Source organism: Haliotis cracherodii, unplaced genomic scaffold, assembly GCF_022045235.1.
Source record: "Haliotis cracherodii isolate W230 unplaced genomic scaffold, xgHalCrac1.p SCAF_8, whole genome shotgun sequence".
Taxonomy (NCBI): domain Eukaryota; kingdom Metazoa; phylum Mollusca; class Gastropoda; order Lepetellida; family Haliotidae; genus Haliotis; species Haliotis cracherodii.
This window is the reverse complement of record NW_027266341.1, coordinates 53,735,842-53,761,384: the sequence shown is the minus strand read 5'-3', so window position 1 is coordinate 53,761,384 and position 25,543 is coordinate 53,735,842. Positions and strand designations below refer to the sequence as shown.

Here is a 25,543-nt window from a genome sequence, read left to right as displayed (position 1 = left end):
CATGGTGTAACTGAAATACTGTAGAAAGCAGCATTAAAGGGGCGCTACACCCAAACAAAATGGCAGTCTCTAATTAATCGTTCAAACACCACTCTGTACCAACTCCAATTTTGCTATGTATAACAATCTAATGAATTATGACATTATTACATCAAGACAATGTCTCATGTCTTCATACAAAGCCTTATTACGTCAATACTTATGCTGAAAATTATCACGAGACCAGTGTGCATAGTCTCCCTTCAATCATCAATTTGTGTTATGGTCCTGTCTCTGTTCCTTCGCCACCTCCGTGGTCTTGTGGTAGAGCATCCGTCCGGAGAGCGGAAGGTCTGGGGTTCGATCCCCGGCCGCGTCATACCAAAAGACGTTAAAAGATGGTACTTGTTGTTACCCTGTCTAGTGCTCGGCAATAAAGGGCTAAAACAAAGCTGGTCAGTTCGGAGTCAGTACACCTCACCTCACCTCACCTCACCTCACCTCACCTCACCTCACCTCACCTCACCTCACCTCACCTATGTTCCTTCATTGTGGAGTTACTGTACTGTCTTCACCTTCTTGTACAGATCCTGTGTCTCGGGGAGCAGATCCGCTTCACAGAGAACTGTGAGGAGGCGTTGAAGCGAGGCGGTCTGCGGTCTTTCCTGGCGGAGATTGAGAACCAGCTGGAGTCGTACACCAGCGTGGACCTTGCCGGCGCAGGCAAGGAAGGGGAAGCCCATGTGCTGGAGCTGAAGCTCAAGGCTCTCATTCTGGATACCATTCATGCTATAGATGTCATCCACTTCCTCATGAACAGTGGTATCAAGAGCACGGCTGACTGGCAGTGGCAGAAACAACTCAGGTAAACCCGGGAAGCTGCTTGTGGGGAGAATCTGTGGGTCTGAGATTCACTGTAGATTGAAGGCTGGTGAAGGGGAGAGGGAGCAGGCAGGAAGTTCTCTAGGATTACATACTAGGTGACCCTGACAGGCAAACTGGGAAAAACTCTTTCAAACTTGGGATGTTTGTCAACGAAATAGTGTAAAACTAAGCACTGAAGCCTTTTAGATCCTCTATTTTGTTCCTGTTGTCAGTGAAGTACAAATCACCTCTGCAATATTGGTTATCGTTGCTTATAACTATAATTACATGAAATGGAAATTTGTAATTTTAATTTGTTTTTGTTCTTATTTCTAACATTGGATGCAGACTTGGAACTGAATACCAGCCTCTGAGTATATCTTGATAAATCCCTGAACAGGGTCATACATAGAGAATTAATCATGTGGGGACTATTGATGGAATCTTAGTTCAGGTTGGCTGTGTTCTGTGAGGCATCACATACTTGTAAAGCCCTTTAACGGTTTGTGCCCAATGTGTAACATTTTATTCTCTTTTCATGTCTTTTCATCCAGTCAATTGTTTAATATTTTCTTCTGTCACATTATTCACGAATGCTACTCAACATTTCATGGGGATATACAGATATCTGGTCATGGGTAGGTGGACCATAGTGGTCTCATTGTATTAGGTGACAGAATTTGCTTTACAGAGTTGCTTCCCTTAGGTGTGCCAGATTCCTAGGACAGTGGATTCAAATCCAAGGTTTGCCTGATAATGATTTCTGGTTTTTCATCACCATACACATACTTGTGGGTTTTATTAAAGTGGTAAGCATATACCATATTCGACGTAATAAGCGCTCATGGCGATATTTTCTGATATAATGGCTAGTGAACAATCCCAATTAGCCCCCCTTCTGATTGATCAATGTACACAAGACTTATTTATTCGTGTACAGTACGTGTGTTATATGCATCCTTAATTATGGGAAATTAGATACTGGAAAAATATATCTGTTGTGTATAAACATTTCAGGCTGTCAGCATAAACCATGAAATTTACGATCTTTCAACCCTGTTGTTTTTCATCAAAATAATATTCTAATACGAGCCCCCTAATTTTAAGAGCGCCCTGGGCGCTTATTATGTCGAGTACGGTACGACTTGTATCACTTTGTTTACATACAGTGTGTGTATCATGGGTTTTTTGGTAGTGAAGTCATCCTCAGTCAGGTGTTATGCAATGTGGTCACACTGAAGTTGAGGTCTGTGATCTTGCAGATACTACCTGAGACGTGATGGCCTGTGTTGTATGAGGATGGTTGATTCTGAGTTCGAGTACACCTACGAGTACCAGGGCAACGCTCAGAAGCTGGTCCACACTCCGCTGACAGACAAGTGCTACCTCACGCTTACACAAGGTAAGACTAGATCCCCAGCAGGCTTGTTGTAAGGGAATTACATGGACCGGGAGGTTAGGCTAGGTGGCTTTGTTGATTGCTTTTCATCGAACCATGATGTGTCATGGGATGATGCTCATAATAATCACTGGATTGTCTGGTCATTAAACAACAAACAAACATGGTTGGGGACATTAATGTCCTTGGCTGTTGGGTAAACAAAATTAATTCTTTATTCATTTTGTTTATCTATCTGAAACAAATGACTTTGTTTCAGACAGAGAAACGGAAATATCTTTGTTATCAGACAGTTACATGATTTTGTTTGCTTTAAAAAAAATACCGTATTCAACGTAATAAGCGCCCAGGGCGCTCTCAAAATTAGAAACAGGGGGCGGTTATTAGAATATTATTTTGATGGAAAAAACAGAGTTGAAAGATAAATTTCGACATATATAAATACGACAGATATATTTTTCCAGAATTTTATTGACCATAATTAAGGGTGCATATAACACACGCGTGCGTATACACGGATATATAAGTCTTGTGTACATTGATCAATCGGAAGGGGTGCTAATTGGGATTGTTCACTTATATATATTATAATGTATATTATCAAATATCACCGTGGGCGCTTATTAGAGCGGGGCGCTTATTACGTCGAATACGGTATGTGATTTTTTTTTTTTTTTTCAATTTATCTTTGTTGAAATCATTTTCACCATAAACAATACCACATGTATTTGTGTTGTACTAAGGAGATGTGTTGTGTAGGTATGCACATGGGTCTGGGAGGTAACCCCTACGGCCCTGCCGGAACAGGGAAGACAGAATCAGTGAAGGCCCTCGGTGGGCTGTTTGGTCGACAGGTTCTTGTCTTCAACTGTGATGAGGTAGGTCTTAGTTTTATTGTATTGTTTCACTGGCTAACCCTTCCAGTGAAAATGGGCACAAGTGGGCTTGTTGTCCAGGGTGCCATTACTTGGTGTGAATTTTTGCAGCTTTTGCTGTGCCAGGATCTGCTAATGAAGGACCTGTGCTAGTGAGTTTCACCAGAATGGTAACGTCTATGACAACTTGGGCAGTTTGCGTGGGTTTGTATACAGCCTTATTCAACAAGACACTTTGAACACGTTTTATGTGGTTATAGCTGCATGACTGCGCCCAAGACTTTCAAATGCCTATTACAGAGCTCCAGATAAGCTGCGTATCTGCGTAAGATACTCATCAGAAATGCAGAAATATGCAGTAAAATATAATCCAAGCGTATCAAATACGCAACAAACATAAAAGATAAGCTACAAAAATAAAACTTGTGAGTATCATAAAAATATTGTGAAGTAATCCTGTGTATTTGATTAGCAAATCAGCAACTTATTTGAAATTATAAACGGGCATTCCGTCAACCTGGCCAAACTCCACGATGACAGTTACATCACGATCATTTGCCATCACACTTTCTTGTGGAAATATTGTGGTATTTTTTAGTCCTATAAAGCTCTCGAACCCACACAACACCAGTTTGCAGGGACTAGATGAATAGTGTTTTTAAATATTTAACTTAAATACCCACATGTGTAAAAACTAGTGGGTAACAGAAATTTGAATACCCAGATAGAATTACTGATACCCAATGGTTTTTAAATGCATGGGTAAAATACCCACAAAACCAAAAGCTTATCTGGAGCTCTGTCTGTTAGCCCCAACTTGTCACTTAACATCGTTTTGCGTAGACCTTTGTGGTAATGTACAATTATTAGCAAAGCTTACTGGCTAAAAAGAAATTAAACTAGACTCAGGTCTTTGGACTGCAGATAGATGTACTGTATTGCATTTTCTATACGTAAGGTCAGTCTGAAGCTTTTGTAACAAGACGTGTGATTAGTGTTGTCTTTTAACTGAACTCTATTTCTATTTCAGGGAATTGATGTGAAGTCCATGGGCCGGATCTTCATTGGCTTGGTCAAGTGTGGAGCGTGGGGATGCTTTGACGAGTTCAACCGACTGGAGGAGGCGGTGCTGTCTGCGGTGTCGATGCAGATTCAAGTCATCCAGGATGCCATCAAGAACAAGTTACCAGGCATTGAGCTGCTCAACAGAAACGTGAGTCTTTGATGCCACCAACTTGGACAGAAGCTGACCCACTTGACTACAGTCATCCCTCGCTATAACGCTGGCCTCGGGGCCCATGGATTAACCTCCCATTATTAGGCACCAGCATTATTGCTAGTTTGGAATTAGGTGTAAGCTACATTCGGTCAAAAGCTACATTGTATCACTTCAGGTGAACGAACTGGAGATAACGAAGTTCGTCAATGAAAAAGTGAAATTATACAGCTATGATTGTCTTGTGTCTGTGTAGCTGTAAGGACAGAACATGCATATTGCATTAATTTATGTTATTGTGATAAATAACTCTTAAGGAGCATGGGGGGCACGGGTGGCCTAGTCGTCAAAGGCGCCGCGATTCGCTGTGCAGAGTTGCATCCCTTGGCCACGCCAGAAACCTATGATTGTGGGTTCGAATCCCGGTTCGCCCCGATTATGTTTCTAGGTTGTCAGGACCATACCCATGCTCGTGGGTTTCACCGAAGTGGTAAACGTCTTGGACCTGCATCACTTCGGGCTTTCCTCCCACATTAAGCTGACACGCCACTATATAACTGGAATACTATTAAAAGCGGTGTTAAACCCAACTCACTCACTCACTCACTCACTTAAGGAGCATGATTAAGCAAGCAAAATATTTTTTCATTTTGCTGTATAAATATCTTCTTCCTTCCTTCCAGATTAACATTGACCATAACTCTGGCATCTTCATCACAATGAACCCAGCTGGGAAAGGCTACGGAGGCCGACAGAAACTACCTGATAATCTCAAACAGTTGTTCCGACCAGTGGCCATGTCCAAACCTGACAACGAACAAATTGCTGAGGTCATCCTCTTTTCCGAGGGTTTCAAAGAGGGCAAGGGTCTTGGCAGGAAACTGGTCGCCATCTTCAATCTATCCAAGTGAGTTTAGACATGATAAGGACAGTGTAGTAGCCCCTTGGTTGAAGCGTTTGTGTCGTACACTAAGGACCTGAGTTTGTTCCTCATGGCGACTCGTGGGGATTCTGGGTTAAAATAGATTCCCAGTAAACGTTCTTGTCACACAAGAGACTTAATGAATCAGGTCATCAGATTGGGTGTGACTTGGTTGATTGCGCGTTGGTTTACCCTGATGGCGTGTGATGTTGCTCATAATATCAATCACTGGTTTGTCTGGATCAGGCCTTTGTCATAGTTATGGTTGGTTGGTTGGTTGGTTGGTTTGTTGTTTAACGCCACACTCAGCAATATTCCAGCTATATGACGGCGGTCTGTAAATATTCGAGTCTGGACCAGACAATCCAGTGATTAATGTCATGAGCGTCGATCCACGCAATTGGGATCGATGACATGCATCAACCAAGTCAGCGAGCCTGACCACCCGATGTCGTTAGTCGCGTTTTACGACAAGCATAGTCGCCTTTTACGGCAAGCATGTTTTGCTGGAGACCTATTCTACCCCGGAATCTTCACGGGTCTGTCATAAATATAGCTGAAATATTGTTCAGTGTAGCATTAATTACATTAAGTAATACGTTACCACTGTTATACCGAGGCTGTTGTCTCCCACAACTGCTGCTATAGCGAAATCTACCACAGAGATCTCAATTACCTCATGCAGCACGTGCGTAGCCACCTAGCTGCCATGTGACACCCTTCACTCTTGTCTCTTGCGATATAACAGTGGTAACGTATTACTTATAGAATATTCCGAATAGGAAAATTCTACAAATCAACAAACACCATGATACTGCTGCAGTACTGATGAAAGTGGGGTAAAGCGAGTCACCAACTCAACCATGGTATGAAAGGGTGTGAAAGCAGTGTGTGATCTACATAATGGTGAGAATTTGAAAGACATGTCAGTATCATCTACTTCCCTAGTCTCCCACATCAAGGGTCTAGTATAGAAGGGGATAAATACACCAACGAAGTGATCATATTTATTACTTAGAAGCGTGCTTGAATGTACCCTGCTACCTGCTTGTGTGTTCAGGGAGCTGTTGACCCCCCAGCAGCACTATGACTGGGGACTGAGAGCCTTGAAGACAGTACTCAGGGGGTGTGGCAACCTGCTGCAACAGGCCAAGAAGGCACAGGGAGGTAAGCATGGCAACAACTGTTGACTCCTCATCACACTTGGATGTAGTGTTAATTTGATGTTGGATTTGGTTTATTAGGCTAAAAAAATTTGATAGTATTGGTTCATCATCACCTGCATCATCTTTAAGTCCGCAGCACATTTCGTTTATATGTCCATTTAAAAACAAAAAAATCCTTGAATATTCTGAGTCTCGAGCACACAATCCTGGCAGTGAAATGCTAGAATACTTTAAAAAAAAGTGATCCAATATAGTTTGCAGTTACTCACCTTTCATGCACACTGCTTTATTGCGGCATCACAGCTATGCACACACTGGAAGCCCAGTGGTAATCAAATACTGTATTCCAGTGTTCTACTCATCAAGGAATACCTTTATGTTGGGAGGCCATTTCCCAGGTTGATTGTACACAACTGTTTATTTGGTTACCTACTAGTTTGAACAACAAAAGAAGACACCCCCCGCCCACACTAAATTTTCAAAATTCATTGTCTGAAAACCAATTCTTTTAATTTTTTTAGCCTCCATAATATTATTTTGTTTTGGTGATTACTTTTTCATGTTTTCATTTCGTGGCCTCTTTAAATATGATATATTTCTGTGCTACATACATATGTGGGGGATGATTAGAAGCATTGTCCTCAGTAGTATATTGATGGACTTTATGAAAGCAAAGTGGATGGCTTGGAAGTTTAAACAATGTTTACATGGTTAACACCAGGAAGTTGAGCTCTCACTGCCCCCTGAGTGTATCTGTAGTTGTTCACTTTTTCACCATGTACTTCTGACACGTGAAGATCCGGGGCGACTATGCTTGTCGTAAGAGGCGACTAACGGGATTGGGTGTTCAGACTCGCAGACTTGGTTGATGCATGTAATCGTATCCCAATTGTGTAGATCATGATGTCAATCACTGGATTGTCTGGTCCAGACTCGATTGTTTACAGACCGCCATCATAAAACTGGAATATTGCTGAGTGCAGCGTTAAACAACAAATAACCTAACCATAACTGACCACTTCTATATCTGATCCAGGATTGATTACTTGTGGCTTCAGAGATACATCGTTAAATCTCATTCATTGAGACCGCCTCCGTGGTCTAGTGGTAGAGCGTCCGCCTGCGGAAGGTCCAGGGTTCGAGGCCCGGCCGCGTCATACCAAAAGACGTTAAAAGATGGTACTTGTTGTTACCCTGTCTGGCGCTCGGCATTAAGGGGCTAAAACAAGGACTGGTCGGCTCGGAGTCAGTATACTGTGTCTGAGTGGGGTATTCATGTTAAACTGCGGCATGGTATCTCAGTGTGCTAGCACTATAAATCGGCATCAGTCCGGACTAGTACAAGCAGCCACACAAACAAACACACATACATGCACGTCGCTATATAAGTGCAATAACCTTGGACGTGACGTTAAACCCCATTTCACCTCACCTCACCTCTCATTCATTGACTTACTCAATGTTAAAGTGTTGGAAGCCCTCAATCAAATATGCGTAGATAAACGTGACATTGTTGATTGATAATCCATGTGTGCTTCAGGTAAGGTTGATTCTACACTGGAAACCAAGCTGGTTGTACAAGCTCTGAGGATCAACACACTGTCAAAGCTGACCTTCTCGGACAGCTCGCGCTTTGACTCCCTCGTCAGGGACGTGTTCCCCAATGTTGAGTTCAAGGACATCGAGTACGAGCAGCTGGCTGAAGCCATACGAGAGATCTGCAAGGAGCTCAACCTTGTCATCAATGAGAACCAGGTAACATTGGTCTTCAGATGACTAAGGCACCAGTAGAAGATTTGGGGCTGTCACCTCTTTTCAACACAAACTAATTTGATCCTGTATTTCATGTTAACTTATTATTTATTTTTTAGATAACAAAAGCCATTTATATTTGTATTCTTATTGCTATTTTTCATGTCAGCAGATCAGTAAAGCAACAACAAAAATGTAATCACCTATCGGATCGTGGAAAAAACAATGTGTGGCTGCATATAGTTGTGACATGCTTTCACTAGGACATACATGTTTCAGTAATGCAATATGCCTCGGAAATGAGAAATGTGAGAGATAAGAAATGAAGCATCATAATTTCACAGTACTATGTTGGTTACAGATCAAGAAGGCCCTGGAGCTGTACGAGCAGCTGCGTCAGCGTATGGGCGTGGTGGTAGTGGGTCCGAGTGGGTCGGGCAAGACCATCCTGCTGAAGTTGCTGCGCCTCGCCCTTAACAAGTTGAGCAAGGAGGTGAAGCAGTATGTCATGAACCCCAAGGCCATGCCCCGGACACAGCTGCTGGGTCAGATAGACATGGACACTCGGGAGTGGACAGATGGCGTCCTCACATACAGTGCCAGACAGGTGGTCCGAGAGCCACAAGGTGAGTCAGATTGGCATGGAGAGATGATGTCCTTTTATTCAGTGGGAGACAGGTGGTCCGAGAGCCACAAGGTGAGTCAGACATGGACAGATGGTGTCCTTTTATTCAGTGCCAGACAGGTGGTCGGAGTCCTTTTATTCAGTGGGAGACAGGTGGTCCGAGAGCCACAAGGTGAGTCAGACATGGACAGGTGGTGTCCTCACATACAGTGCCAGACAGGTGGTCCGAGAGCCACAAGGTGAGTCAGACATGGACAGGTGGTGTCCTCACATACAGTGCCAGACAGGTGGTCCGAGAGCCACAAGGTGAGTCAGACATGGACAGGTGGTGTCCTTTTATTCAGTGGCAGACAGGTGGTCCAAGAGCCACAAGGTGAGTCAGACATGGACAGGTGGTGTCCTCACATACAGTGCCAGACAAGTGGTCCGAGAGCCACAAGGTGAGTCAGACATGGACAGATGGTGTCCTCACATACAGTGCCAGACAGGTGGTCCGAGAGCCACAAGGTGAGTCAGACATGGACAGATGGTGTCCTCACATACAGTGCCAGACAGGTGGTCCGAGAGCCACAAGGTGAGTCAGACATGGACAGGTGGTGTCCTCACATACAGTGCCAGACAGGTGGTCCGAGAGCCACAAGGTGAGTCAGACATGGACAGATGGTGTCCTCACATACAGTGCCAGACAGGTGGTCCGAGAGCCACAAGGTGAGTCAGACATGGACAGATGGTGTCCTCACATACAGTGCCAGACAGGTGGTCCGAGAGCCACAAGGTGAGTCAGACATGGACAGATGGTGTCCTCACATACAGTGCCAGACAGGTGGTCCGAGAGCCACAAGGTGAGTCAGACATGGACAGATGGTGTCCTCACATACAGTGCCAGACAGGTGGTCCGAGAGCCACAAGGTGAAACAGACATGGACAGATGGTGTCCTCACATACAGTGCCAGACAGGTGGTCCGAGAGCCACAAGGTGAGTCAGACATGGACAGGTGGTGTCCTCACATACAGTGCCAGACAGGTGGTCCGAGAGCCACAAGGTGAAACAGACATGGACAGGTGGTGTCCTCACATACAGTGCCAGACAGGTGGTCCGAGAGCCACAAGGTGAGTCAGACATGGACAGATCGTGTTCTCACATACAGTGCCAGACAGGTGGTCCGAGAGCCACAAGGTGAAACAGACATGGACAGGTGGTGTCCTCACATACAGTGCCAGACAGGTGGTCCGAGAGCCACAAGGTGAGTCAGATTGGTATGGAGAGATGGTGTCCTTTTATTCAGTGGGAGACAGGTGGTCCAAGAGCCACAAGGTGAGTCAGATTTGGACAGATGGTGTCCTCACATACAGTGCCAGACAGGTGGTCCGAGAGCCACAAGGTGAGTCAGACACGGACAGATGGTGTCCTCACATACAGTGCCAGAAAATCCTTCTGTCATATTTCAAAATTTGTTTTGAATGTCTGCAGTAATTTTTATTATCCCTGTTGAGAGATTTGTCCTGGTAAAAGCAGTAGTTTTGTTTTGCTATGATTGAAATATGTTTGTTTTGTTTTTTTCAGAAATCCAGTCATGGATTATCTGTGATGGTGACATCGACCCCGAGTGGATCGAGTCTCTCAACTCTGTTCTTGATGACAACAGACTCCTGACAATGCCATCAGGGGAGAGAATCCAGTTTGGTCCCAACGTCAACTTCCTGTTCGAGACCCACGATCTGAGCTGTGCTTCTCCTGCCACCATTTCCAGAATGGGCATGATCTTCCTCAGGTGAGTCTCAATGTGGAGACAGGTAGATTTACTTCAACAATGAAAGGAAACCACAACGATATGTCAGCTTCTACGTTATCCAGTCACCCAGGTATATTCTTCTCAACCAGTCAGCTATGCTTTCAGGCCCTTTTAGGCTGTGTATGAATACTTTTTTTAAGGCCCCAAAAACAAAAAAATATTATCTCACCTTACATTAAAAAACTGGCTTCTGATTGGTTAAGGAGCTGGCAATTATTTTCCATTTAGCTCACTCATGTAGCCTGCTGAGAAGTCAGTTGTAAAACACTCTAAGTTACTTGCTTTTCTCGCATAAGTATCGTTGAGCTGAAATGAACCAATGTTTTTCCGAATGCATTGGGTAAAGGGAAGTAACACGGTTCGGCTGCATCCTCTGCTAGCTGTCAATATTGCTGAATCAAAGCATTTTACTGAGGTAAACTTCAGACATATTTTCTGGGTCAGTATTAATGAATGTCGGTGAGATAACTTCGTTGTCAAGCGATCCCTCGGGGCATATGGTGTGATGTACCTTGACAATTTGACAATTTATAATGTTTCTCATCAGTTCCAGAATTCAAAATGACAAGATACATTAGGAATGGCTGAACAGGGAGGGGGACGTGCTAGAAAAACAGCATTGTTCCTCTAGATTAAAATGACCCACACAACGATGAGAAACTTCTCTTTTTCTTTGATTTTTAGCCTAAGTATCCCAAATTTGAAAAACCTTGCACATGGTACGACTACAAGAATACTGTATCCAGTGTATATTCGTGTTTGATAATATTCCAGACTGGCCCCATGTATGTTTGAGTACACATTGAAAGGAGAGAGTACTTTTGTATTTACACCATTAATTCCAAATAAAATTTTGGGTGGTCAAATGCCCAATAACACCCTCAAATCTCAAAACACAGAATGTTATTTTCTTAGAGTGACTGTTTCACTGTTGCAGTGATGAGGATGTTGATGTGAAAGCCATCGTCAAGTCCTGGCTGGGCTCCCAACCTGAAGCTGACCAGAGTTTAGTGGGTGGCTGGATTGAGGACTACTTCTACAGAGCGCTGGAGTGGGTGCTGAAGAAGGTGGGCCAATGCTGCCATGTCACTTAAGATGGCATAGGAGGCAAAAAAATTCAGTATACAAATGCTTGTTGTTTTTGTATCATGTGGAAAATCAAACAGTCATTTTCCATTTTCCTCCCTCAGAATGACTTTATCGTGGACACGAGTCTTGTTGGTAATGTCCTGAATGGTCTGTCCCATCTCCATGACGTCAAGAACAAAGCTCACTTCTCCATCTCGCTCATCCATGGACTTGGTGGCAACCTGGGCGAGGGAACAAGGGAGGACTTTGCCAAAGAGGTTGGCACTTGGCATTATTTGTATTCTGTAGTACATTTTTTAACATTTCTGTGTGTATACATGTATACCCACTTGTACTTCCATTTTTTAACTGCGACCAGATGCTTAAAAGAATTTGTGGGGTTATTCTGTGAGTAGAATTAAATCAAGATAATAACTATTATAATGTACCATTCTAGGGTGAATTTGGGCTTTAAACAAAATTAAAAGAATTCTCAGGCAATGGCTTTTGAAAAAAATCGGGCGGGCAGGTGGACAATGTTGTTTTTTTTGTTTTTTTTGGTGGGGGATGTTCAAACTAGTATGTAACCAAATAAGCAGTTGTGTACAATCCACCTGGGAAAGGACTCCCTACGAAAATGTATTCCTTGATGAGTAAAATACTGATATAAAGTATTTGACTGCTGTTGGACTTGGAATATTTAAGAATTTGGGGTTGTTTTTTTAAATGGAAATAAAAACAAAATGTGCGGCGATCTTATGATGATGAGGGCGGTGCCTGAGAATCAAGACTATTAATCTTTTTTTTATGTTCACATATATATCCATTCAAATTTGTTTCCTAAAGCCTAAAAAGAAAACTTTGTCAATAACATGTTTCATTTACGAGGTCCATTGTTCAAGTGGATTGACCTGTGTTGTAAACCAATGCTGTGTGTAGGTGTTCTCGTGGTGTGGTGAGATGCCCCCTGACAGTCGGCGCCCCCTTGACACGTACTATGATGAGAGCCTTGGCCGCTTGCAGACGTACAGCCTGGAGGTGGGTCTTCAGAGTACCTTGTACTGTAATGGAAACTTACTATATTTAGTAGCCCATAACTAATTTATGCATGATCCCTAATGAGAACTGTCAAAGTTGTGAACTTAAATGTTCAGAATCACATTCTAAATATCATTTGTATGTTTAACTGTGGGGATTCTGTGTCATTTAGGTCCCCCATAAACTCATTGTCATCATCAGTGCCGACTATATTGAGGGCAGAGTTATCACAATGTGTGACCTGGTTAATGCGATGCATCATTGACCCGTGAAGATCAAGGATAGAATAGGTCTTCAGCAACCCATGCTTGCCTTAAAAGGCAACTATGCTCGTCGTAAGAAGCGACTAACAGGATTGGGTGGTCAGGCTTACTGACTTGGTTGATGCATGTCATCATATCTCAATCATGTAGATTGATGCTCATGATGTCAATCACTGAATTGTTTGGTCCAGACTTAATTATTTACAGACTGTCGTCATATAGCTAGAATATTGCTGAGTGCGGTGTTTAACAACAAACTAACAAAGGATGCATTATTATATACTTATCGTCTGGCCCACACTTGTAATACAGGACAGCTTGATATATTTGACATATAGCCAACTGCAGTCTCACTGTTTTGTAAGGCTAGACCTTGGTTCGTTTTCTGTTCACCCTGTAATCCTCCTCAGCTGTTGTCCTAGCGCTCTAGGTGCTGTTTTCAGGTGCTGGCATTCATCGAAGGGGTGGGTAGTGTGGAGGATGTGGAGCTAGAGACTGTTACTGCTGGATTAGTTGCTAGCTGTTTGTTATGTGTTGCAGCATTAGTTTCAGCCAAGATGATTGCTGAGTAACTGTTGTTCTTATCATCAAGAGTTTGATGGTGTTTGCATTTTTCTTCTTTTGAACCAAATGTTTGTTCTGATTATGTTACCAATGTTCTCAAATGTTTTTTAACAAATTTGAACAATTATAGTCTTTTCTTTGTTAAATGATGACCAACATCATTCCCGCCATTTTTTTAATGATCTTTATGTTTTAATGAGTCAATGATTTTTAACACCAGGAGTACTGTTCAAAGTGGTGTTAAACCAACTCACTCTGTGAGTTTTAAGGAACTGGTCACTGTCAAAAGCTTTTGGGGTCTACTACTCATTAACAAATGTTGGCATCAAAATTTGTTTTAATACATAGAGATTAAGTTGAGATTCAATTTTTAATGTAGTGACAAATGTAGCAGGCAGTATATATTGTGTGTATGTATTCCAGAAAGTAGTCCCGTGTTTGATGGTGTGAAATGTTTGCTGCAGGTGCCAGAGATCCCATCAGCTGATCACTTCATGTCCGGCTCCTCGCTTCCTGTTATCCGGACTGGGGACGTGCAACGCGGTCTTGATTACTTCACTCCATGGCTCAGCATGGACAACAAGCAGCCCTTCATCCTCGTCGGACCAGAGGGATGCGGCAAAGGGTAGATAACTCTAATCTATATGTCGACTTACATGCAAGGACCAACTGGACCACAATTCATTCCGACTGCTTGTTTGATTACTAATGCTTAATATCTGTCAACAATATTTCATAAATTTAAGTAAGTTTAACTAAATTCATAAGTTTTAAGGAGAGTATTCAAACATCTGTTCAGCAGAGATCTTGAGTTACAAGCTCTGAATGTTTGGTGTTGAAAGAGTCCCTTTACATCAGGCATTAACACAAAATGTGTGCATTACTGTGGTAAATGAAATATTTAATGAAGTTCTGTCATCTTATTCTTCAATATTCACATCGCCCCCATAAGACCACATCAGATCATTTATATTTTTTCAATCTAGGATTTGAAATGTCACAACTATTGTTTTCTTCTTATTCCCAGCTTAATGAGTTCAAACAGCATTATACCAATGTATGGTAAATGTCTAAAACCTGCGTAACTTCATACTTTCCTCCAAAATCAGGCTAACACATCGTAATATAACTGAAATACTTCTCAAGATGGTACTAATCACAACTCACTCCCTTGTCCCAGCCTGTTGCTGCATCACAGCTTTGAGAACCTGAGGTCAACATCAGTGGCAACAGTCCACTGCAGCGCGCAGACCAACCCCAGTCACGTCCTGCAGAAGCTGAGTCAGACATGCATGGTACTGAGCACCAACACCGGCCGAGTGTACCGCCCCAAGGACTGCGAGCGACTGGTGCTGTACCTGAAGGACATCAACCTGCCCAAGCCAGACAAGTGGGGCACCTGTCAGCTCATTGCCTTCCTGCAACAGGTGCTGGCTTTGTCATTAGGGCACCGTAAATTAATGATATAAATTTCAAAACAAAATGAGTTGGAAGATGTTATATTTTATATCTAAAAAATATTTTATTAAACAAGATGTTCAAGGCATATGTATTCATGTCAACAGCTAGGATTCACTTGTATTTCATTAAGAAAGGAACACACATGTTGTGATTTCCTTCATTTTTATGTATTTGATAAAACGATGTAAGGTCGGTAAGTGAGGCCAAAGCGGATGAAATCTGATAACTAATTCATTGTGGCCTCTGTGCAGATTCTATTCCCCTGTTTACAGAGTACAGGTAATAAGCTTTACCTTTGAGAATATATAGAAACAATTTTGACTTGGACAACAATATTACTTAGATTTTAAACAAATATGTGGACAAAAACAGTTTCTTTGAATTCATAGTGATAATTCAGAATTAATTCTCAGACTTTTAATTCAAACTTGTTCATTCCAATTTTTAGAAGCCTTCAAAGATGACTTAGTGTTGTGCTTGAGGGTCTTCCTCGCTTCCTCATAAGAATGAGTGTTGAATGTTGTATTGATAACCCGATCTGTGCTGCAGGTGGTGACCTACAACGGATTCTACGACTCCAACCTGGAGTGGGTGGGCCTGGAGAACGTGCAGATTGTGGCCAGTATGGGTGCAGGGACAGGACTTGGGCGACACAAACTCACCACTCGCTTCACCTCCATAGTCAGGATATGTGTAGTCGGGTACGTCCAAAATACTCTAGGAATTTTCAAATTTTCTTCACTGAACGCAAGGTATCAAATGGCAATGAACCAAAAGTGTAGCCTCCATTTCCGAATTGCACCAGAGTGTCATCTCCTGATTGCTCTTTTTAAATCAGATCTTGCTACCGCTAAACCAAGACCTGAGGACATCCCATTACGGGTCACGTCAGAATGACCTTTTGCGAACTTTGACCGACCAATTAAATTACCAACCAGAAGTCAGCATTAGCCAGTCAGAAAGCAGCTTTCTCAAGCTACATGACACTGGTTTCAAACTGGCAACTTCCATTCCAGGCTTCGCTTAGAAAAATACTTTTACGAAGGTCTCTATTCAATTTTGAAAACTGAACAAAAGAAAATTCTGGAATGTCTAATAGATGGCAATTCAAAAGCATGAGACAGACAATGATTTTGATGGAATAAGAGGTACAGCCCGTTACTGTCGTTTGGAATACACCGTATTATCTTTTTTGAGGTTGCATGATTAGAAAATACATTCCGACTGTCATTTTCCTGATGTGGTAAACAACACTCTCGTCGGTTGGATGAAAGGTCCTTCTGACGTGACCCGTAATGGGATGTCCTCAGATAACTGTAGTGAGAAATAAGTTCTGATATTAAATCTGATTAGGTTTCTGGGTTGGCAGCACTCTGTGGTCATTGGTTTCACCATGCTACCTGCAACACTTTGTGCTTTCCACCCACGTTAAGCTGATACAACTGGAATACTGTTCAGAGCGGATGTTAGAGCCAACTCACTGATTATGTATTCAGGTATCCTGACCGAGAGCAGCTGCAGACCATCTACAGCGCGTACCTGAAGCCGATCCTGCACCGCCAGCTGTCTCATCATCCAGTCTGGGGCAACATGTCCAAGGTCCATGCTCTGGCTGGATCCATGGTCCAGGTGTACGAACAGGTACGTGGCAATCTCAAAATTGATGGGGTGGTGGGGTAACCTAGTGGTTAAGGTGTTCGCTTGTCATGCTGAAGGCCTGAGTTCGATTCCCTACTTGGGCACAATGTGTGAGCCCATTTCTGGTTTGCCCACCATAATATTGCTTGAATATTGCTAAACGCAGTGTAAAATCCAACTCACTCACTCTCACAAGCTAATACAGGGAATAAAATATTTCTTGAATTGATCAAATAGAAAATGTTTTTATCAAGGATGTGTTTATGAAGTGAAAACAGTCAAGTGTTTGTTCTGTGTCAAAATAGGTGTCTATTATATTGATTAAAATAGGAATTAGGTAGTTGTTACCTATTTATTGTCATTGTACATGAATTATCTACTTGGGATGTCGATTATAAGCAGCCTCATTTCATAATTTGACTAAACTTTTCATCATTATTGCACAGCATTATTGGTTATAGAGGACACTTTCTAATCGCTACCTCTCTTTAAATATGTGTAAATACACTTTGTGTTTCTGTTTTCATGGTGACCGGCGTACACTATTATGTTTCATTGATGTTTCAGCTGAGGTCAAGGTTCACAGTGGACGACTACAGCCACTATTTGTTCTCGCCCCGAGATTTGACCAACTGGGCCATGAGCCTGCTGCGGTATGACCTGATCGGAGGTGCCAGTGAGAATACCAGTGACCACCTGCTGGAGATCTGGGCTTACGAGGCACGAAGACTCTTCAGGGACAGAATCGTGGGTCAGGACGGCCTCAACCGATTTGACAACATCTTAATGAGCATTGTACGAGCTGACTGGTCTGGAAACATATTTGACAACATAGACTGTGAGTATTAATAATTCACAATAAAGTATTTGTTTATCAGAGCCCTGTTCCACAATCGATCGTAGTGCTTGGACAATTGTAAGTTTATGTTAAAGACTTACGAGCTTTGTGAAATGGACCCCAGGCAAACAAGACATTAATTATCATGGCATTCAAATTTACACTATTAGTCTTGACCATGGATTTGGCTGTAATAGTGTTGACTGTGGTTTAAAACATCCTATGTAAGTTATCTAATGTTAAATTAATGTGGTAATGTAATGACCAGATTTCTGCTAAGAACTTTCCTTTACCCTCTGTTATGTTGGTCATGGCAGAAACTTTGATGATATCTTAAACCATTATGGGTCTATTGGGAAAATTCTCATATCAAAGTCTGTGGCAATGAGAGTTTGGCATTAGGAGTGTGGCATTATGAAATGTGTTAAAATTATTATGTAGATTTGTATATCATGTGAGTGTTGTCACTTTGTCATAATTTCCCCCCAGCCATCTACTATGTGACGTGGGGGGCCAGGGCCGATGCAGGGGCTCCATCAGCAGCAGCAGGGGCTCCCCTTCCACCCTTTGGGAAACCCCTCGGCAAACTGTCAGATGATGATCTCAAGGCTGTCATTCAGAAGGGTCTTAGGATCTACAGTGAGTTGGAGAACAGTGTTTCAAACTCAGGCATAAACTAATATTAAAAGCTGAAGAACTAATATATTAGAGCCAGGAACCTGTTGGGCCCTGGAACTTTTAACCCTGTACCACGAATTTCAGTTATTCATTACCAGCAGTCAGCAATCTCATTACAAACAGATCTTTGTGCTCGCTACAGCTACACGATGATCAGAGGGCATTCTATTTCAGGTCACGTCAGAACAACCTTTTGAGAAGCAATGAAATGACTAACAGGAAGTCAAAATTAGCCAATCAGAAAGTAGCTTTCTTGAGCTTCATGGCACTTGTTTCAAATGTGGACTTCCATTTTTGACAAATATTTTGACACATTTCTGAAGTCAAAATTTGAAAACTGAACAAAAGAATATTCTGGAATGTCTTACAGATGACTGAGATTGGGAGTAGTTCCCACGGGCTATGGAAAGTGTCTTCCCTTACAAATGTTTAGCTTATTGAAGCCAGAAATTCATAATGGGCCATGTTTACCTTTTATCATTTGGGTCTTTCCCCCCTCCATTAAGCTGACATGCTGTCATATAACTGGAATACTGTTAAAAGCGATATTTAACCAACTCGCTCACTAAAAATGTTGGCCAACAAAGATTGAGAAAGAAGTACTTTTCTAAAACTGGCTTCTGGCATGATGTTAAGATCAGAGGTGGTAAGTGTGATTTGAAACCTCCAATGTCATTGAAGAACACCAAATATTGCTTGTGGTCATTGATATACAAACCTTTTCAGGTCATGAGAATCGTGAGCTGGATGTCCTGATCTTCAGGGAGGTCCTGGACAACATGGCTCGTGTTGATCGTGTCATCACCAAGCCTGGAGGATCCCTGCTGTTGGCAGGCCGCAGCGGTGTCGGACGGCGCACTGCCGTCTCAGTAGTAGCTCACATGCATCAGATGCAGATGTACTCGCCAAAGATCTCACGAGGATACGGCATGAAACAGTTCAAGAATGACCTGAAACATGTGAGGATTTTATTATGTTATTTCTTTAGTAAGTTACAAACCTATAAATCTATCACGTGATCTCCTGTGGCCACGCCCTGTAAAGGGACAAGTCTGAGGCCATGGTGATCAATTTGGTTGCGCTGCAAATCTGTCACACTATGGATAGCATGGCATGAGCAAAGAGTCAGAATCTATTGCAAAATCAACATTGGAGTTGAAAAAGTCATGACGATCACACCATAAAATTTTATCAATTTTCAACAGAAGTCCTCTTCACTGCCAACATATCTAATAGTTTTGAGGAAACCCCTATACTCCGCAGGAAATGCAACTGCACATGCATGAGGTGGGAAACCATCACTTCTTTCCTGATTCCTGATGATGTTGCTTGGTTGTAGCACAGAATCCTGATGATGTTAATTGGTTGTAGCACAGAATCCTGATGATGTTGCTTGGTTGTAGCACAGAATCCTGATGATGTTGCTTGGTTGTAGCACAGAATCCTGATGATGTTGCTTGGTTGTAGCACAGAATCCTGATGATGTTGCTTGGTTGTAGCGCAGATTCCTGATGATGTTGCTTGGTTGTAGCACAGATTCCTGATGATGTTGCTTGTTGCAGGTGATGCAGCTGAGTGGTATAGAGGGGGAGCAGGTGGTACTTGGTTGTAGCACAGATTCCTGATGATGTTGCTTGGTTGTAGCACAGATTCCTGATGATGTTGCTTGTTGCAGGTGATGCAGCTGAGCGGTATAGAGGGGGAGCAGGTGGTGCTCCTCCTGGAGGACCACCAGTTTGTGGAGCCTCAGTTCCTGGAGCTGATCAACAGTCTGCTTTCTGCCGGGGAGGTTCCAGGACTCTACACCCCGGAGGAGCTGGAACCCATCCTTGCCCCACTCCGAGACGACATGTCCGAGACAGGATTCCGTGGAACCCTCATCAACTACTTCGCATCTAGTCAGTGACTTTTTTCTTATCTACCATTTTGTTATAAGTTCATTTTTTACTCACATAGTCATTGCTTTATAAAAACTATGCTTGCCAGTGATTCTTATTCAATGGCATAACTGTTTTTGTCAATTGTCTATAGGGTTGAGTGTCACACAGAGTTGCTTATGTTGGGGGTTGACTGTACAACGAAACCCTGTTAATCCACACCTTGTTACTCCAGAAGTCTGTTTCCCCGACAGTTTCTTTTAATACCAGTAACATTTAAAATATTCAAAGGTAATTACTCAGTACTCATGATTTGTTATTTAGGAAATTCACGACAATTTCAATGGCTACAGCACCATAGGGAGTTACATGGTTTCAGTGTAGATGGATGGTTGTGCGGAATAATGAATATGCTTTGAATCAGAATCACAAAAGTCTATACTAGACAAAAATGAGGCATCTCCCCCGACCCTGTGGAGATCCTGGGTCAGAATGGGTTGCCAGCTACCTATGCTTGTCATAATAGGCAACCTAGTGAATCAGGACCAGGCTTGGTCACATGATTCATGGCATGTCATCGTACCCATCGTTGCTCATAATATCAATCACTGGTTTGTCTGGCCCAGGCTCGTTTTTTTACAGACCACCATCATATGGCTGGATTATTGCCGAGTGCTAATTTAAACAACAAACAAACAAACACACTGCCAAACAGTCCCTAGCTGGAACAGCAGGCCTGTAGAGGTGAAAGTGTTAACGTGCTGTTCCCATGTTGCGGGGGCACGGGTGGCCCAGTCATCTAAGGTGCCGCGATTCGCTGTGCAGAGTTGCGTCCCTTGGGCACGCCAGAAATCTATAATTGTGGGTTCGAATCCCGGTTCTCCCAGATTATGTTTCTAGGTTTGTCAGCACCATACTCGTGCTCGTTGGTTTCACCGAAGTGGTAAACGTCTAAGACCTGCATCACTTCGGGCTATCCTCCCACATTAAGCTGACATGCTGTGATATAACTGGAATAATGTTAAAAGAGGTGTTAAACCCAACTCACTCACTCACTGTTCCCATGTTGCAGAGATCCTGTGCAACCTGCACATTGTGCTGGTGATGGACTGCAACAACTCGAACTTCACACTGAACTGTGAGAGCAACCCGGCCTTCTACAAGCAGTGCGCCGTCCAGTGGATGGAGGGCTGGAGTCGGGAGAGCATGGTCAAGGTCGGTACCAGTGAACAATAGGGCTTGGGGTTACCTGTTTGTAGTTTGGGAAGTGCATGGGCGGATACAGCTTTTTTGAAAAGGGGGGGTGCACAATTAAGATCTATTTATTGTCTTTGGTGGTAATTTATACAGAAATAAAGATTTTTTTTTAAATAAAAGGGGGGGGGGGGGGGGGGGGGTGCGCACCCCCGCACACCCCTTCTGTATCCGCCCATGGAAGTGTATGTGTAATAATGGCTTCATGTTCCATACAACAATGTGGTCAAAATGCTGATGATATTGAGGGTGTAATAATCTGAGGACATTGCAGTTTATGATTGTTGATGTCATATGGACATTGGTGTATCTCTATTAAGAATCTTGCAATGTCATTGGTTAATTCGTATCACATTACGAATCAACACCTTTTAATGTGGACCCCCAAATCACGTGACTGACACTTTTACTGAATATAGACTTGTCACATGATCAGTATTGTTCTTTCACGTAATGAAATATTGACTCATCTGCTAGAAAACAAGATGGGGTCATTTCACGGTTCGCATCTAAGTTACTGTAATGAAACAGAGGTACAGTTTAAAGGCTTCATTAATGTTAAAGTGAATTTAGTTATAACAAATAATTACTCTTGACAAGGTCATTATGGAAAAAAGAGTCCCCTGAGGACCTGACCCCTGAGATGGTCTGACTGCCAAAGGGTTCAGGTCAGAGGGTCTTGTTTTCAAATATTGACCTCATCAGGAGTAGTTATTTGTACAGATGTATAGTGTTAGCAACACAGTTTCTAATTATGGTGAGGTGAAATTGGGTTTAACTTCGCGTCCAAGATTATTGCACTTATATAGTGATGTGCATGCACGTGTGTGTGGGTGTATGAGATTGCTTGTACTAGTCTGGACTGATGCCGATTTATAGTGCTAGCCCACTGAGTTACAATGTCGCTGTTTAACATGAATACCCGACTCAGACACAGTATACTGACTCCGAGCCGACCAGTCCTTGTTTTAGCCCCTTAATGCCGAGCGCCAGACAGGGTAACAACAAGTACCATCTTTTAACGTCTTTGTATGACGCGGCCGGAGATTGAACCCCAGACCTTCAGCTCTCCGGGAGGACACTCTACAACTAGACCACAGAGGCGGTCGTTTCTTATTATAGAATACACAACTTCACCACAGCTTATTATTAAGTGGTGATAATAAAGACATATTTATATCCGTGTATTTAGCATACAATGACCTTACAATTACAGCATAAACGAAATACAAAACTAGATAGATAAATTTGCCATGAAAAATCAGAATGTATAATATGTGTGTAAGCTTAGTCATGAGAGCTGATGGATAAGGGTCCATGCTAGTTCTGGTTGGGAGTTGGCTCCATCACTCAATGTCGGAAGTGTGAGGAGAATGACATGGAGAGGTGCCAGAGAAGAGAACACATACTTTTCATGTAACCATGGTCGTATTTTAGGAGTGAGTTAATATTTAACTTCACATCAGCAGTATTTCAGCCATATCGTGACGAGAAGTTATACGTTAAGAATACATATATTTAGATTAAAGAAAAACCTGTCATCGGTGGACAATAAACTAACTAGAATATCACAGATTAATATTTAGAACTAGCATACAACCATAAAAAGATATCCCTATATGTAACAATACATAATAAAAAAGGGCTACAGATGGCCAGCAGCTGAAGGTAGATCACCATGCTAGGGTCCATGGCGTATTTTAGGAGGATTTATTCATTATACATAAATATGTAGGAGGACACACATTCACATGAAGTCATAGTTATATCCATTCACATCGTCACACCGACGACATCATAGAAATAGATAGAACTGATGTTTTTAACAAATACATTGAAGGATGTGTTACAATAACAATGATTACAATAACAATATACATTTGTATCCCTATACATGTGTAATGATATGATAAATATAATTATTGATTACATTCATACACAAGAAAATACAGGCATACCCTGTTGGTGAACTGTAGGTCACCAAACACAAACAGACAGGACTATGATGCCTGCATCTAAATAGAAATACAAAGACCAATATACTCACTTAGGAAAGACTGGTAATCTTAGCTAACACGAATTATGTGTTACATATAACATACCAATGAACAGTATACATTATACATAAATAACATTGTCATAACCAAACACATACATCATAAATGCATACATACTCACCCATTCTCAAATGAAACATTTCGGAAAGATTGAGATACACAGTGCTGTATTTCTCTCGGAAGTTATTGACCTAGTTAAAACATTTAAGTGACTGCAATTATATGACTATATGTGATGACATATCTAAATAAGTACTAATACTTTGTAACACTACAACTGATTACACAAACAGATACAAGTACATTATGACAATACGTATAAAAACATTACTAACCTGTTTGGACGATTTCATGAGATGAAAATATGACACATAGGAAATGTTGTTTGTTGTCAGCATGGTCAAGGTGTAGTGGCTGGTGTGCTGGTTAAATGCTGGGTGTTAGTATTTTAAACAAGGCCAATCAGGCATAAGCTGAATTAAACAAAGGACCAACCCAAGCTACCCCAAGCTACCTACCCTAACCCCCCAAGTTAAATAAAAGAAAGCTTCAAGCAGAGATTAGGTCATTACTCTGCAGCAGTGCTGTAGAATACAGCAGCTATACATGTTTATTTAATTTAATGCAACACAATAAAATGTCAAAACATTATTTCACTACCAAACATTATATGTAAACAAATATATAAAATACAGAAAATGTACATACATGCAACACTGCCACATTCATGAATGAATGAGTTGGGTTTAAGTCCATCGGGGTAGTAAGACGCCATGAGTGAGTGAAGGAGGGAACAGTGTTGTTTTATGGCGCTTTTGGCAATATTCCTGCAATATCACGGCAGAGAGACTCCAGAAATGGGCTTCACGCATTGTACCCATGCAGGGAATCGAACCCAGGGCTTCACCCCACCACCCCACTGTTGATATCACTAAAATAGATGAAGGTATTTCTTCTCTTATGTGTACCTAGGCTGTGTAAGACCATGTGGAATTTATTACTGGACGGTTAGGTAGCCTAATGGTTAAAGCGTTCACTTGTCATGCCGAAGAAACGAGTTCAATTCCCGACATGGGTACAATGTGTGAAGCCCATTTCTGGTGATCCCCAGTCATTATATTGCTGGAATATTGCTAAAAGCTCACTCAATCAACTCAATCAACTCACTCAATCAACTCACTCAATCAACGCACTCAATCAACGCACTCAATCAAACAATCAATCAATCAATCAATCAATCAATCAATCAATCAATCAATCATGTTAAAGAGAACATGGACTGTTTTAGGTGCCCTTCATGCTGCTGACCCGACCCCCCAAGATTGAGGGTGGTTCTATCGGGGAGCAGAGGCAGCACCAGCGCAAGTTGTCAGGCGGGGAGGAACTGTGCCGGTGTTTCCTGCAGGTCCACGAATCCTGTTCCAGGTTTGGCGCCACCCCACGGCGCTACATGGTGTTCCTCAACACCTACAATCAGGTGTACACTGCCAAGAAACAGAGCATTGAACAGAGGCAACAGCATCTGCAGGTACATCACAGATTGTCATCTGATCCTCATGTATTCTGTTTTGTCCCTTGATAAGCATGTCAATCTCATTAAAATCAGATCTTAGTTCTCGGTATTGCTAAACAAAGTTCTGAGGACATCCCATTATGGGTCACGTCAGACCGACCTTGCGCGAATTTTGACCAACATGGAAGGACTGACAAGAAGTCGACATTAGCCAATCAGAAGGCAGCTTTCTCGTGCTTTATGACACTAATTTCAAACTGGCGACTACACTTCAAAACATATTTTGACAAATTCTCGATTAAAAATTTGAAACCTGAACAAAAGAACATTCGAAATACCCCATGTTAAAGATTTCAAGATTGCATGATTAGAAATCACATTCCGACTGTCACTTTCATGATCTGGTAAGCGATTCTCTGAAAGGTCGTTCTGACGTGACCCCTAATGGGATGTCCTCAGATCTTTGTTTAGCGGTAGCGAGAACTAAGATCTGATATTAATAAGATTGTAAGCATGTAGGAACAAAATGCAGTGAGATCAAGATTGGAAATATATACTCAGGGTCATTATTGACGGGTTATGCAGATACAGTAAACTACGTTTATAACGATCACGCTTACAACAAACAGAACCTTTATAACAAACTTATTCTTTAGCCCTGCCATTTGTTGTATATATACTGTAAATATGCTTATAACGAACT

General features: G+C 42.1%; 1 protein-coding gene across 2 annotated transcripts in view; it reads left to right on the top strand.

Moving 5' to 3' along the window:
- Window positions 1-25,543, top strand: part of LOC139451133 (cytoplasmic dynein 2 heavy chain 1-like) — an 87,559-nt gene that overhangs the window by 30,986 nt on the left and 31,030 nt on the right. For both annotated transcript variants that reach the window (XM_071232930.1, XM_071232929.1), the window contains exons 28-49: window positions 567-844; window positions 2,106-2,245; window positions 3,002-3,120; window positions 4,148-4,330; window positions 5,017-5,240; window positions 6,316-6,422; window positions 7,962-8,176; window positions 8,535-8,799; window positions 10,363-10,570; window positions 11,529-11,658; window positions 11,782-11,937; window positions 12,599-12,697; window positions 13,989-14,149; window positions 14,705-14,951; window positions 15,535-15,686; window positions 16,482-16,626; window positions 17,191-17,461; window positions 17,951-18,100; window positions 18,866-19,098; window positions 19,815-20,037; window positions 21,089-21,231; window positions 24,616-24,855. In XM_071232930.1, coding sequence (XP_071089031.1) covers window positions 567-844; window positions 2,106-2,245; window positions 3,002-3,120; window positions 4,148-4,330; window positions 5,017-5,240; window positions 6,316-6,422; window positions 7,962-8,176; window positions 8,535-8,799; window positions 10,363-10,570; window positions 11,529-11,658; window positions 11,782-11,937; window positions 12,599-12,697; window positions 13,989-14,149; window positions 14,705-14,951; window positions 15,535-15,686; window positions 16,482-16,626; window positions 17,191-17,461; window positions 17,951-18,100; window positions 18,866-19,098; window positions 19,815-20,037; window positions 21,089-21,231; window positions 24,616-24,855 — 4,089 coding nt within the window. The remainder of the gene's footprint in view (window positions 1-566; window positions 845-2,105; window positions 2,246-3,001; window positions 3,121-4,147; window positions 4,331-5,016; window positions 5,241-6,315; window positions 6,423-7,961; window positions 8,177-8,534; window positions 8,800-10,362; window positions 10,571-11,528; window positions 11,659-11,781; window positions 11,938-12,598; window positions 12,698-13,988; window positions 14,150-14,704; window positions 14,952-15,534; window positions 15,687-16,481; window positions 16,627-17,190; window positions 17,462-17,950; window positions 18,101-18,865; window positions 19,099-19,814; window positions 20,038-21,088; window positions 21,232-24,615; window positions 24,856-25,543) is intronic.